Consider the following 15,460-nt stretch of genomic DNA (forward strand, 5'->3'; position numbering starts at 1 on the left):
ATGTAGTAGAAACATGGTCCAGGACAGCAGGTATATCCCAGCTTGTGCTTCAGAGCATCCCACAGTTGGCGTGGCGCTGCATCTAACATGGTGCCAGATTGGATGGCAGAAATGGCTGAGTGAGCTGTCTAGAGGGCTGAGCTTTAGATATCACCTCATTTCTTCATATCCTCCAATATTCTGTATCCTTGACATGAATGGGAAATGGAAGAAGCAGTAGACCAGAAGAGGACTAAGGTTAGAAGGAAGAGGTCATGAATGTAGCTATGACTTCAGCAGAGATGCCAACATAGCATTTGAGGGAACCAGGTGGGACAAACCACACCTCTGTGGGCACCACCACTGTTTCCTGGGCACCAGACCAAACAAGCTACAACATGTCGGAGACCAGCAAGGACTCAGAGGCAGTATCTATCCCTAAGGACAAGTCATTTATTGTATGTGTGATACATAAGCATACCTGTATGTCCAGGTGCCAATTTGGAAAGTATGAGAGGAAGGGAATACTTAGAAGGAGCTTAAACTTTGAACTATCCAAAACTGAGGTATCTTTAAATAGCAAGTAGAGAATAAATAAAGTTATATTTTCACTCTGAGTGTATAACTTTTGAACCATAAACATCAACATTCTTAACCACATGGAGAAATTCCTGGAGGCCTTCTGAGGGAGTACATATATGTTTAGCCAAGTAACAGAGAAAACTTAGCAACTCCTAATGGTAGACCTAATAATATGATAGAATTAGAATCAGAATCATAGAATCTCACAGTGAGGGGAATCTTTCAGTCCAACCATCTAAGTAACCTGAACCAGAGAAAAAACAAGACTACCATGTCCAGCCAGCAGAATGCTATAATATGCTATGATGACTGGAATCCTTGTTAACCAATTCCAGCAACCTGTGAGTATGGATTTCAAATAAAATTATATTCATCGAGCTCGCTAGATTTTGTAAGGCACCACGTATTCTCTAAGTGAGCGATAAACAGTTGTGATGGACTAGAACAGAAGAGAGGGTTAAAATTGCAAGAGACCTTAGAGGTTGTGTATTTTAATGTTTGTTTTAATCATCTGCATCAGAATCAGCTTAAATGTATGAACATGCAGATTCCTGGACCCTAGTCTTTATCAACTGAATCACAAATCTCTAGTGATAGACTCTGGATATGTTTTTATTTTTTATGCATTTTTTTATTTTTTTAAACCAGTAATTTTTATTATGTAGTCATTTCCAAAGTTGACAAAGAAGTAGATTAACTATCCCAATTAGTTGTATTGACTGCAGAAAATGTTCACTACTGTGTTGTAGAAATTGTTTTTTTCTAAATTAATAGGATGGTTGTACTAAATATTTGGGATAGACACATCATGTTTAAATATTTTAATCCCTAAGCATAAAAAAAAATCAGAAGCAAACTAGGATTGAGCTGTCAGTCTGGGATTTATTATTGATTAAAGGTAATCTCCTCCTACTGGGCTATCACCAGCCTATCACCTCTCCGTTGAGACCAGCATGAAGGTCGAAGCTCACACCACCTCTGCAGACTCATTTCATCCCTCCCCTGCCTACGGTCACCTGTGTGGTTGGTAAGTCCTTGAGCCCTCAAAGGCCTAATAACGTAGATGAGTTCAGATCCAGAATCATCAGGGATCTGTAACTTTGGAGTGAGAAATTGGTTTTCAAAGCAAGAATCCAGCTGGGGAAAATCTATAATGGATAAATATTTAAATGACACAAGGGTTTTAAGAAATTAAAAGAATGTGAAATGAAGTGAGTTGTAAACAAAACCTCCATGCCCTTCTTTTCCGTGTGCCTCAGTTACCCTCGTGCCTGACAGGCTTTGCCCACGGAGCCCAGGGGACCCTCAGCGACGGCCTGCTGTGGTCATCAAAGTGATGGCCTCTGTCAGGACTCATTCAGTCCCCAAAACAGGCCCGAGTTTCGTCTGAGTTTTCACCTTAAACCCCACACGGTCGTCCTGGCAGGTCATGGTAAGATAGAAAGCCTTGCAAATAAGTCAGGTTATCTGATCTGAATTTTTCCCTTGTCAGCCCGGGCCAGAAACAAATACCCAAATGCAACATTTGAGAGATTTCTACTTGTCTGTTGCCTCCTCGAGAACAGCACGTAACTGCAATGCAGCCTGTACAGGAGGACGGAGGGAAGGAAAAGCCAGAGCCAGGTCTTGAGCTGAGGAGGGCAGAGTCTTGCGGAGGGCCCTCAGGACTGGGTGATGCTGTGAGGGAGCATGAATCCCGTGTCCCTGAGGATCCTGAGCGCTACTCGGCCATTGGGTCGGATCACCAGGTGGGTGATGCTGCCATTGTTGAGGGAGCAATGGAGCCAGCCTTCGGGAGGAAACTGCAGCGCTGTGTCCTGTCATCTGCAGCGAATGACACTGGCGTGACATCGGAAGATCTCCTAATTATCCTTCCCCTGCTTGGCATCCCCCGAGGGATGTAGTTTCGGAGCGCTCCCTGGATCCGGACTCCATCTTCATAGCATGCCCAGCGGCCGCTTCTAGTGATACGCTGCCAGGCTGGCTTGACGAGGAGGGTTCCCGCCCCAGGTCTGTGCGGCCTTTGAAGACCCTTGGCGGGTGCCTGTTGCTGAAGCCAGTGGTTTCTGTGGGGTGGGTCATGGAGGAATGGACGATTTTATTAAACCTCAACCCCAAGCTTGCAAGTCGGAGTCCAGTTAGTTCGACCTGTTCACGACCCGGTGGGTTCAGACTGCAGTCCTTTTCCAGGGAGCCGTCCACATGGTATTGGGAACGCATGACGAGGAGGGTGTGCCCTGTGGCCTTGGCTCTGCAGTGGTCCAGCCTGGAAGCCAGCTCTTCTCCAGATTCCACGTTCCTCTTCCTTAGGTTGTTCAGAGACAGTGGTTCTTGCCTGTCCCGGTCGGGGTCCCAGACGCTGAGGCTCGGCCGCGTGCCCCACGCCCAGGCCCGCGGCTCGGCTGCGCGCGGCTTCCCCACTGTGCCAGCGAAGCAGAACCCCGGGACCAAGCCCCTGGCCAGCCCGCAGACTGCCAACCTCAGCACCTGCTGGATCCCGGGGCCGCCCGCTCCCGCTCAGGTCCCAGGCGCTCAATGCCTGGCAGGCGCGCCGCCTCTGGATATGCTTTTAAATAACAGAGTTGGGCCGGGCGCAGTTGCTCAAGCCTACCTGTAATTCCAGCCATACAGGAGCTCCACACCAGCCTGGGCAACATAGCGAGACTATAAAAATGAAGATAAAATAAATTGGAGTGTGGTGGCACGTCCGTGTCATCCCAGCTACTAAGGAGGCTCAGGTGGGAGAATGGCTTGAGCCTGGGAGTCCAAGGCTGTAGTGATCTATGATGGCGCCTCTGCACTCCAGCCTGGGCGACAGAGCAAGACTCTATCTCAATAAGTAAGTACGTAAGTAAATAACTGATCTGTTTTGTGCCACCTATACCACTTTTCTAGTCCTAGACTTCATTCAGCAAATGAGAAAACCAAGGTGTAGAAGCGCAAGTGATTTGCTCCTGATTACTAGTTAGTGGAAGAGCCAAGATTGTATCTAATAATAGTCTTTCATAATTTGTTAATTGAGAGGGAGAGTGGAGAGACGATGGGGATGGTTTATGAGATATACCAGGGTGGTTAATCTTGTCTTTCAGTCACAGGATGCTCATTCCCCTCCCATACTCCACCCCCATGACTCTCTTAAAGTTATTGTTCAAATGAGTGTGGCAAGGTTCGTGAACCCTTTTAGCTGGGGGTGAGAATTCTCAGTCCCTTGACATAGGAATTTTCAGCATATCCCAATAATTAGATTCCGGAAGAACTTGTAACCCAAACTCATACATAGGACTGCTTTATATTGGAACACCAACTTTCTGCATGTTATGGAACACATAGCCCCAGAACCGAGATCAGTTGTCCATCTACAAATGTCACTCCCTTTTATTTGATGAGTTAACTGAGGAATACTTATTTCCATATCAGCAGACAACTCTAAATATATAATATATAAACCTCTGTGTTTATATGTTTGTTTTCCCCCAGAAAAGGAAGTTGGCTTTCAGTCCAGAAATTCTTATTATTATTTTATTTTTTGAGAGACAGAGTCTCACTCTGTTGCTCAGGTTGGAGTGCAGTGGCATGATCATTGCTCACTGCAAACTCGGAGTCCTTGTCACAAGCAATCCTCCTGCCTTGGCCTCCTAAAGTGTTGGGTTTACAGGTGTGAGCCACTGTGCCTGGCCCAGAGATAATATTTTTCATAAGACACAGCTGGAAGCAGATGCAGTTACCAAAGGTCCCTTTAGTTCCACTCTGCTATTTTCCTAAATGCAATGCGGATTCTTGCCTTTGTATCTCCAGAAGATTTTCACGCTTTCCAAATTTCACTTCTCTTCAGTGAAATGCTTTCTCATTTCTAGAGTTATTCTACAGCTGGCTTTCACCTACCGTTTATATGTTTATGCTCATTTTTATGTCAGCATTGCATTGAACAAACAAGGGACAATCAAAACAATTTTTTTTGACAACTGCTGCAAGCACAACCACTCTGAGGGCAAGTTCTTCTCTGTCCCAGATGAAATGAGGGGCAGGTGCCATTGACTTTCCTGGTTACTCTTAGAAAATAAAATATCCTCTACATAGTTTAATCTCCAGAGTAATCTCAGTTTAGTAACCTGGATGTCCAGCCAAAACTCCAAATTTCATCCAAAGTTAAAGTTTCTTTCCTCCTCCAGCATTGGCCTGTCAGGGCCCAAGGTGGAAAAGCAAGCGGGGAGTGATTGGCTTCATGACTCTGTCACTTCTCCCCTGCCCTCCTTCCCAGGTCCCTGACAAGGTAAGAGGAAGGGAGGGGAGGCAAGAGGTTGGGAGGAAGCCTTATTGACTCACATCAATCTATGATAGACATTTACAGTTGATTTTGTCCTGGAGCATTTTCATAGGTTCTTTGGGGACATCCATTGCTGGAAGTCTCCCTCGATGTGGGCACGTGCTTCTGCTAATCACTTTGCCTTTATCTGACAGCCCCCTGGGTATGTTGTGGTACACCTCCATTTTTAAATGTCATTGCTTCCTAAGATGTAGCCCATTTTTCCTTTGAGCACCTGGTAGGCATCCAGCCCTAGCCATAATATTAACCTTTAGATTTCTCAGGCACTAGTCACATACCAGTCTGGTATCAGAGGTCACATCACAGGTTCTCCTGGTGGTTGATTTTGAAGTCTCCTCACTAGATTTGAAGTCAGGAGAAGGCAACATTCATCTCTTTCCCAATCAGGAGTGGAGAGTGCAGGAAGAGTTGAGACTCAGCACTGTACCAATTATTCCTGAATACATTTTTTTCTCTAACTGCAGTTTTCCAAGAATTTAATTTCATTTTCTATTCTTTTTTTGAGAGAGGCTAAGGGTTGCAAAACCAGATTTAGACTACATCCATTACACTTTCTCCATAAATAGGCTTGTATATCATTTTGGAACCTGGAAGCAGTTTTTTCTACCTATTGCCTTGGGACCTCGGCCTAAACTGAGACCAAATCTCATTTTACCTTCCTGTTGCATTCAGATGGAGACGGATCTGTACAACTAGATGGAAATGGTGTACACTTAACTTCTGAGCTCTCACCTATCTCTGCAATTTCCTGATGTTTGGGACTTTCTCTTTTCCCCTCCTCTCCTACCTGATAAGGGCCTCCACTTTCTGTGAAGTCACCCCCATAGCATCTATTTCATGTCATCACTCATTCTTTGATTTTGCAGCTCTTTCCAATTTGATATTTCCTTGCTTCATATCCCTCCACCCTCAAACTTAGGGATTTTTAACTTCTGTTTGTGCTATCAATTCAATGCAAGATTCCTGTTTAAAAAAAGGTAAGGACTATAGTTCTTAGAAAGAGATGTTAGAGAAATTTTTCCAATATCCTGGGCCCGTGGTCCCCTTGGTACCTCATCATCCAGGCCCCTGCAGATTCCTGCTTTCTTCAAGGGAACTCTGCCTGCTTGCAGAGACAGAGGAGACCCTTTTGTTTTTGCCTACGTAAGTGTGGTATCAATCACTGAAAGAAAGCACATTGTGAATTCTATTTGCCAGTTGTATTTCAGCTTGTATGTTCCACTTTGTTCCACTTCTTTAATTGCAGCAGAATAGGGCAAACATTTAAAAAAATTCCTTTGATGAAACAACACAAAACAAGCATAGCCACTTATTTCAGACTAAAATTTTTTGAAGTATTTTATTTATTGTCAAAAAGAAAATAGTGGAAATAAATTAAGATGATGTAGATGCAGAGCTAAGAAGACAGTCAGATCAGTACACTGAATTATATTGTTATCAATTACACATTTGGCCACATGATAAATGTTATAAATGCTTTCAACTTTCCTCTAGATCCCAAAAAAAGTTTCATTAGACTAATATACATTGGAAAATAATTTGAATTTAGTAAGCTAAATATTTAGAACAATTTTGATTAGACTGCATGTAAAAGAGGGTTTATATAGTCACCATTAGTAATTCCCAATCTAATATTGCCAATGAGGAAACTCTGAACAGCTGTCATCTAGAATTCTAAAATATCACTCGTTGATAAATGTGCAACATAAGCACCATAGCTCAACAAAATGAAGTGCAATTTTCTCTTCAGTCAGAGAAAAGAGCAAGTTCAAGATTAGTTATGCATTAAACAGTCCATTTGGGAAGGCTAATTAAGGAGAGAGAGAAGACCTTGAAATAGAAGTCACCAGAAAAAGCTAGCAGATGAGTCTTTTTGGAGACTTAATTTGTCCTTTGTCACAGACAGAACACCTGTGAAAAGTGCATGTTGCCCTCATCCAAAGTCTGGTTATGAGGTGCAGAAGGTTTTCTGATGCCTGATGAAAAAAACAAAACAATAGTAGCTCATGAAATTGTCTTTAGAGGTGCTGAGGCCTTTTGGACATCAGGTTTCCAAAGTGATATAATAGGTGTGCAAACTCAATTCCAAAAAAAAGACACGGGCACAAGATTTTGGCTTGTTCTCGTTTTCCCTAGTACTTTAGAAGGCCTGAGAATGAATAGAACATACTGCATTTAAAGGAGTCACATTTTTGACAGGAAATCTAGCACGTGGAAAAAAAATCTAAATTCTTTCCAATTTAAATACACTCAGATTAGTATAGCTCTCACTCCAACCAAGTACCAGTGCTCCCAGAAGCTGCCCCAGTTTAATATCACATGCTATTCTTTACAGAACACTAATCAAGGACAAGAAAGAAGTTATTCTTGTGTAAGTTGCATTTACTTTAGTATCACTAATGTGTTTCTTTCTTGAAAATCTAGACAATGTTTTTCTTAACAAAATTGTTTTAGAGTTTTGGTATCCCGTTTCCTCAATATTATCCCATACAAGCTAAATGAAACAAAAAGTTCTGGAGGAGCAGGGTAAGAGTGTTGGTTGTCCATTATTGGAAGAGGGGGATCCCAGAATTAGTGATAATTCTATGAAATATCTCTGAGCAGGTTGTCCTAGACCTGTCTTTACTAAGGAATGGAACAAATGCCCTTAAGAAAAGACCAGAATTGTAAGTTAAAGTGTTTTTTCTTAGAGCCTTTTTTCTGAGCAGTTAGCAGTCTAGCCTTGAAGCAAGATTGGCCAAAAGCTGTGCTCTTAAACTCTATAAGTGTCAAGAACTCTCATATGATCTATTAAAATCCAAGGCCATGTACATTCTCTTAAGAAAATCTCTTTTTTAATATAAAATCTCTTTTTCATTTCCAAGTAGCAGGGCTAATGAAGGCCACTTCTGATGATTTCATAATGAGGCTTAGTGAATGGTTGAACTTGCCCACTCTTCTGAGCTCAGGTTAGGCAGTGTCTAGCAGCTACGAGAACTGCTCTGGGGGTCATCCTGCTCACTGCTCTTTAACCCTCTCCTCAAGTCTTTCTTCCCTTATAAAGGGAGATTTCTTGGTCTCATGGGAGAAAAATATCCTGTTGACCTGAGTGTGTGTGTGTGTGTGTGTGTGTGTGTGTGTGCTGTAAGTATATACTTCTTGCAAAAAAGTTCCAAATCTCTACAGTCTACAATCTCAACCATGGAAATCATCTTGTTCATCTTTTATTCCCACAACCGGGGATAATATCCAAAACATTTAACAACAAATATGGCTTCTTCACAGGTTATCCAAATGGCACCGGCAATAGTGCTGCAGTAGAGACCTGAAGGCCCCATTTGTGTCTCTGGTTGGAGGGTAATGGAGAGGGGTGGATAGATGGTCATGGGAAACACTGGGTGGGCTCCAGAAGTGGTTCTTCACCAACTCGTAGTAAAGTATTTTAATAATTTAACGATCAATACAACTGTTAGCACTGTGCACTGCCTGGATAGAACCCCTGTTCATAGCACTATGAGGTGGAGATTATAACCTCTGCTTTATAGCTGTGGGAACTGAGGCTCAAGGAGATTAAGTAATTTTTCTATGGTTACTCAACTAGAAGGAAACAGGGAGAAAGGGAAACCTGAGGAGTAAGCCAGGCTTATAAGATGACCAAGCACACGCTTTTCCTGCTCCTCTATGCAGCACCTGTTAGCCAGGCCCACATTTATCCAGCTCCTCAGTATCTGGTCTGTTAAATCAAGTTTAGAAATAACCTTTGACCTTCTCTCATTCTGTGAGGTTGGCCTGGCTGGAGAAGACCAAACAGGTGGGTGCACCTCTATAAAGTAAAGGTTGTTACTGCCTTACCCACTCCCCTCCAAGCTTCAGGAGACCCTGGCTGTTTTCAGGCCGTACAAAACCCCTTCAATGGCTGCTTTGCTGAATGACGTGGAAGTCTGTGAGACCATCTTTTCTGAGATTGCTTTGGCAACAAGAAGTTGAAATAGACTCTCTAGAAAGGATTTTTTCCCTTTTTCCTTTCCTTTCCAAAGATCAATAAAGTATACAAAGGAAATACATTTTCTTTATTTTAAAAATGTCTCTACATTTTAAAAAATTTGTCGTTGACTATAAAATTAACTAATACTTATCGTAAGCAAGTGTGAAAAAAACTGGTTTGCAAATTACTTAATAAAATTAGTTACACTCCTACTACCTGTTATTATATTTATTGACATATATACTCCTGAAATCATATTTTTCAGCATTTTAAAGTTTTTTTAATTATTAATTTTTAAAAGTCACTTTGAAATAATTTTATGAGTTTTTTCCTTTTTTATTACATTATCTTTGCAATTTATTTAATTATTCCTTTATCATTGAATGTTGAGGAAATTTCCAGTTTTTCCTCATTATATATAAGGCTTCATTCAAATCCTAATATCATGAATCTCTTACTTATCATGGACTGTTTCCTTAGGTAAAAATCCTAAAAATTGAGATTATAGGAACAAGAGAATTAATATATTGCACAGCTACTTTCCAGAAAGACAGTGCCAATCTGCACTTCCACCATAGTATATTAAAGCACCTGTTTCACCTCACTCTTTCCAACACTGATAATTTCCGTGATAAAAAAAGATAGTATCTTTTTTTTAAAAAAAGTTCAGTTTATTTTTATTTTTATTTTTTTTTAGACGGAGTCTCGCTCCGTCACCAGGCTGGAGTGCAGTGGCATGATCTTGGCTCACTGCAAGTTCCGCCTCCCAGGTTCAAGTGATTCTCCTGTCCCAGCCTCCCAAGTAGCTGGGACTACAGGCGCATGCCACCACTCCCAGCTAATTTTTGTATTTTTAGTAGAGACGGGGTTTCACCATGTTGGTCTTGATCTCTTGATCTCGTGATCTGCCCGATCTGCCCACCTTGGCCTCCCAAAGTGCTGGGATTACAGGTATGAGCCACCATGCCTGGCCAAAAGTTCAGATTTTTAAAGCACTAACTATAGCCAGTTTACTGGGCTTAGTATTTTTAACCTGTTATTTCCCTTTAATATTGACTAAACCCGATGGAATAATTATTGTTTCTATACTAGAGATGAGGACCTTGAGGCAGAGAAGAAGTACTTGGCCTGAGGGCATACCTGCAGTAAGGGCCAGTGTCAAGGTTGCACTGGGGTGCTTTCAGGGCTGGTTCTCTCAACCTCTCTGCTGTGCTGCTTTGCTCTGCACTACTGTGATCTGGTGAAGAGCAACACGTTTTTAACATTCACTTTTCCCCCAATTACAAAAGTATTATAAGTCCATTGAAAAAGAGTGGATATCCAGAAAAGCCTAGAAAAGCAAAAATCAACCTATCCAGGGTCAACTACATGTATTACACATATTTGTGTACTATCTACTTTCTCTCTCTCTGTGTACTCTGTGTATACATATGTGTGTGTGTGTGTGTGTGTGTGTGTATGTATATACGGTTGATTCTTGAACAATGCAGGGTTTAGGACATCAACCCCCCGCATAGTCCAAAAATCTGTGTGTAACTCTTTATTCCCCCAAAAGATGACTACTAATAGCTTACTGTTGACCAGAAGCCTTATTGATAACATAAGCAGATTAACACATATTTTCTAGGTTATATATCTTATATACTGTATTCTTACAATAAAACAAGCTAGAGAAAAGAAAATATTATTAAGAAAGTCATTAAAAAGAGAATCTATATTCTCCATTCATTAAATGGAAGTGGATTGTAATGAACATTTTCATCCTCATCATCTCCACACTGAGTAAGCTGAGAAAAAGGAGGAAGAAGAGGAATTGGTCTTGCTGTCTCAGGGGTGGTGGAGGTGAAAGAAAAACCACATATAAGTTGCATATAAGTGGATCATATAGTTCAAATCTGTGTTGTTCAAGGGTCAACTGTATATATATATTATAGATATTATCACATTGTTTAAGTTGCTTGATGACCTGCAGTATATGTCATTCAATAGTCTTGTACAAAATGATTTTAAATGGATACTTAGTGTATTAGTCCATTTTCATACTGCTGATAAAGACATATCCAAGACTAAGTAATTTATACAGGAAAAGTGTTTAATGGATTTACAGTTCTATGTGGCTGGGGAAGCCTCACAATCATGGCGGAAGGCAAAGAGGAGGAGCAAGTCATGTCTTACATGGATGGCAGCAGGCAAAGAGGGAGCTTGTGCAGGGAAACTCCCATTTTACCATCAGATCTCGTGAGACTCATTCACTATCATGAGAACAGTGCAAGAAAGACCCACCCCCATAATTTAATCACTTCCCACTGGGTTCCTCCCATGACATGTGGGAATTGTGGGAGCTACAATTCAAGATGAGATTTGGGTGGGGACACAGCCAAACCATATCACATAGCATTTTATTAAGTGGAATATCAAAACTTAATTAAATAATTCCATAGTGTTGTACATTTAAATTTTTACAATTTTTTCATTTATAAGTATCTTCAGTAAAGATATGTATAATGAGGAAGTTCATTCTAGCATTGATTGTAAAAGTAACAAAAGTTTAAACCACCTAAATGCTTACCTACCACAGAATGGTTAAAATTAAGCTAAATTAGTATATATGCACTTGTTTAATAAATGAAATAAATCAACATGTGTTTTTCTAGGAAAAGGTGTACAATACACACAACCCTTCATCACACACATACACACACACACACACACGTATATCTATGTGTTAACCCCTCTTAACACACAGACGTATATCCCTGGGATATCTTAGGCCAGACCTGTGCTTTAACAACTATAGCTTTCTACAGGTTCAAGAAAGTTATGTTATCAGTTATTCTTCTTTTTTTCCAGCAAGTTGTTTGCTTCCTTTCTACTTGATTCTTCCTAATGATATTAAATATGTCAAAATCTTTCCTATATTAAAAAATGAAGGGGGAATTAAAAAGCTCCCTAGACCCCTCATCTCCCTATAGATTATCTCCTTATTTTTCTTCTCCCTTTCATAGCTATGATAGATTGGAATATTTTTCTTACCTACCGTGTAATAGAATTACATATTCCTTACCATCATGTTATGGTCCTTTCTTTTGTGCCTACTGAAGGAGGAATATGTGTCTCTCTGTTGTAGATGAGCATTTATTCATAGGTAGTTTGAGGTTTTGTTACTTTTACAGTCAATGCTGCAATCATCTTCCTTATACATACATCTTTACTGAAGATATTTAGAAATGAAAAAATTGGAAATACTGAAATGTGCAATGCTATGGAATTATTTAATTAAATTTTGCTGTGACCTGGACTTCGGGCTTGGCCATTTGCTTTGGCCAAGGCCACATTTTCATGTATTAGCAGAAGCTTTAAATGCCATGACTTGGTTTGTCTCATATTTTTATCCTCCACCATGAGCACAGAATATCCCAGTAGCTTCTCCTTCAGCTTGGATCCCAGAATGGAAATACATGCATAGTTGAGTGGAGCCCAGTCAAACCCAGCAGAACTATAGCTGGTCCACTGAAACAAATGTTTGTTGCTCTAAACTACAAGGATCCTGAAGATGTTTATTATCACAGCAAAAGTTGATTAGCACAATAGCTAAACCTCTTCAAAGAATTGTCCATATTCACCATTTTTATTTCTTTATTTCCTGGTCTTTTTTCCAATTCACTCCATATGACTTTGGCCCAATTGTCTCACTGAAACAGCCCTTGCTATAGTCAGTAATAAACTCAATAATGCTATATGCAACGGATACATTTTAAAACTCGCTAGGCTTTTCACCTACCTCAATGGCCATTTTGTTCTGTATCTTTTGCAGGCTCTTCTCCTTCTACCCAGAAATTACATGTTGACATTCTTCTCTTAGAGTCTCTCCTTTTCTCATTTCATACTTTATTCTTAATCTCAACCAAGTTCAAAGCTTCAGTTACTATTATTATGTAAACATAATATTTAGCCCAGACTTATACATTTAACTACTTGAAATAAAAGTTTCTCACTTGAACATGATCAGGACTGAATCCATGATCTTCCCTTAGACTGGTACTTTTCCATTGTTCTTACTGTGATGAATGGTACCACCTTCTATTCATTCAGTTGCACAGGAATAAAACTTAGGCAATGTTCCTTTCCCTTACATCATCCCCATATCCATACTAAAAACATTGTTGGTATCACCTCCAAAAAATCTGTTTCATTTATAAGACTGATGCAATCACCATTTTAGCCCAAGGTACCATCATCTCTTGTCTAAGTAATGCTTCTGTGCTTAATTGCCATCTTCTCCTGAGGAATCCATTCAAAGTTTCAATTGGATTTTAACACATCCATTGCGCTTGGGATAAAGAATAAAGACCAAAATCCTCAGCGTAATGACCAAGGCTCTTCATGCCTAGATGCTACATCTTCCTCAAGCTTCCTCTCTTACTCTCTCTCCTCATTTTTTATGACCAAGTCATACCAGTCATTTCCAGTTTCTGAATGTGCCTTCTCTTTCCTAATGCAGAGCATTTGCAATGGCCATTTCCTGTCTTTTGAACGTTCTTTTCCGTCTCTCTACTTTCACTTAAGTTCTACTCATATTTCAGATTTAATTTCTTTAGGGAAGCCTTCCTAACTCCCCACACTTGGGATCAGTTTCATTTGTCATATGACTTCATAAGACAACCTTTTTATCCCTTGGGATGATTGTCTTAGTCCATTTGTGTTGCTATGAAGGAATTCCTGAGGCTGGATAATTTATAAAGAAAAGAGGTTCATTTGGCCTATGGTTCCGCAGGCTGTACAAGAAGCATAGTGCCAGCATCTACTCTGGTGAGAGCTTCAGGCTGCTTCCACTTATGGTTGAAGGCAAAGTAAAGCTGCCATGTGCAGAGATCACATGGTAAGAAAGGAAGCAAGGGAGAGAGCGAGAAGGCGCCAGGCTTTTCTTAACAATTGGCTATTGTGGGAACTAATAGAGTGAGAACTCACTCACTACCTTGACGATAGCACCAAGCCATTCATGAGGGATCCACCCCGTGACCAAAACACATCCCTTGTGACCCTGTACCCAACCCTGGGGATCAGATTTCCATGTGAGGTTTGGGGGAACAAATATCCAAACCTTAGCACTTAACTTCATTTGAGAGTCTACATTAATATTAGTTGACTTATTTCTGTAATGTCTTCCTTCTTTGTTACATCATAAACCCCACAATAGTAGAGTTCAACTGTTTTTACTTACCACTGTATTCCTTCCCCTTAGTAGATATGCAATAAAAAATTGATGGATGAGTATAAATATATACTTAAATTAAAAATAAATTATAGAAGAGTGTGAGCTGATTGTATTCTTTTTAAAATAAATGCATATGCATATGTGCTGGTATCCATCACTACCTGCAACTTTATCATCCAATATAAGAAATAGAATGTATTCAAATGTTAGGGGATATTTCCGTGTATTTTTGTGTAAAATATAAAAAAAGTCTTGGGATACCTAAAAAGTCAAACATTTGTAAATGTCCTCCTAGACAAATCTCTGATTATTTCCTTTAGGTAAATTTTGAGAAGCAAAATTACTAAATCTAACTGTGTCTGCCTATATATGTTCATGCATATTGCCATTACTTATCTAATGATAAGGAGCCCAGTGACTGGGCTAGCCCTAGGAATCAATAGGAATAAAAATAAAAATAAATATAAAAAACATATAAAATAAAAAATATACATATTTTGTTCTATTTTGATTATTATATTGGGCAATTCCTTAAAAGTCACTCCACATCTAAGGATCTGATAAATATTAAATATATTTCTCCTCATTTATTTGAGGCAAATTTTAAACATTTCACTCTTTAAGCCATCAGAAGTTTTATTTGCTTGAGGTTACTTTTTTCCCACTAAATAGTGATCTAATTATCCCTGCACTATTTATTGAAGAGTCATCCTTTTCCCTATTAAGCTGTGATATTACATTTATCTTACACTAAATCATTATATATACTAGTGTTGGTTTCTTGGATATTTGTTCTGTCCTATTGATATTTGTACTTTCATGAACCAGTACATACTACTTTATTCATTTAAGCAAGGATCATAGGGTTACTCTAAAAGAGTTACTACCTATGCTTTAATCATCATTAAAAAAACTTACTTGTTTTAAGTAATTGAAAAGTTACTAAGATATATAAGTACATGATTTACTTATTTACCTTTCATTACCTCCAAATTTGAAATATTTTACAGAAATGTGCATTGTACAGTGGAATAAAAATAAATGAAAACATTTGTAAGAATTAAGATTAATTTAGGAGTGAGGTTAACATATGAAATCATTTCCATAAGGAACTAAAGTTACTTTAGAATAGATCATATGTTGTTTCTAGATGTGATCAAAACAAAGAAAAAAAATGTGACCAGTTACAAGATTTCAAGTTTATCCTTAGAGTAATTTTTAAAAATTATTATTTTTTGAAGTCCCGCTCGCCTGGTATTGAAACCCAAAAGTGGTGGTAAGCAGCCTTGATTATATCCCTGCAGTTGGCAGGTGAGTCTCTCTCACTGTGCTTCCAAAGCATCTTGTGTCACTATCCAACACTGACTGCGTTGTGCTACAATAGTCATGCATGCTT

The 15,460-nt window shown here is 39.6% G+C and overlaps 1 protein-coding gene across 7 annotated transcripts in view; it reads left to right on the forward strand.

Moving 5' to 3' along the window:
* Nucleotides 1–707: 707 nt before the first annotated feature.
* Nucleotides 708–15,460, forward strand: part of LOC130541533 (uncharacterized) — a 29,898-nt gene continuing 15,145 nt past the window's right edge. For 2 of the 7 annotated variants that reach the window (XR_008955596.1, XM_057302320.1), the window contains exons 1-4: nucleotides 708–902; nucleotides 1,460–1,588; nucleotides 2,054–3,400; nucleotides 4,731–4,831. Coding sequence is in view for 1 of the 7 variants with exons in the window: in XM_057302320.1 (XP_057158303.1) it covers nucleotides 2,642–3,178 (537 nt within the window). In the remaining 6 variants the exon portion in view is untranslated. Of the gene's footprint in view, nucleotides 1,589–2,053; nucleotides 3,401–4,730; nucleotides 4,832–15,460 lie in introns of those variants that run through there. The other 5 variants (XR_008955595.1, XR_008955599.2, XR_008955597.1 and 2 more) reach the window with 4 other exon arrangements.

Source organism: Pan paniscus, chromosome 4 (assembly GCF_029289425.2).
Source record: "Pan paniscus chromosome 4, NHGRI_mPanPan1-v2.0_pri, whole genome shotgun sequence".
Taxonomy (NCBI): Eukaryota; Metazoa; Chordata; class Mammalia; order Primates; family Hominidae; genus Pan; species Pan paniscus.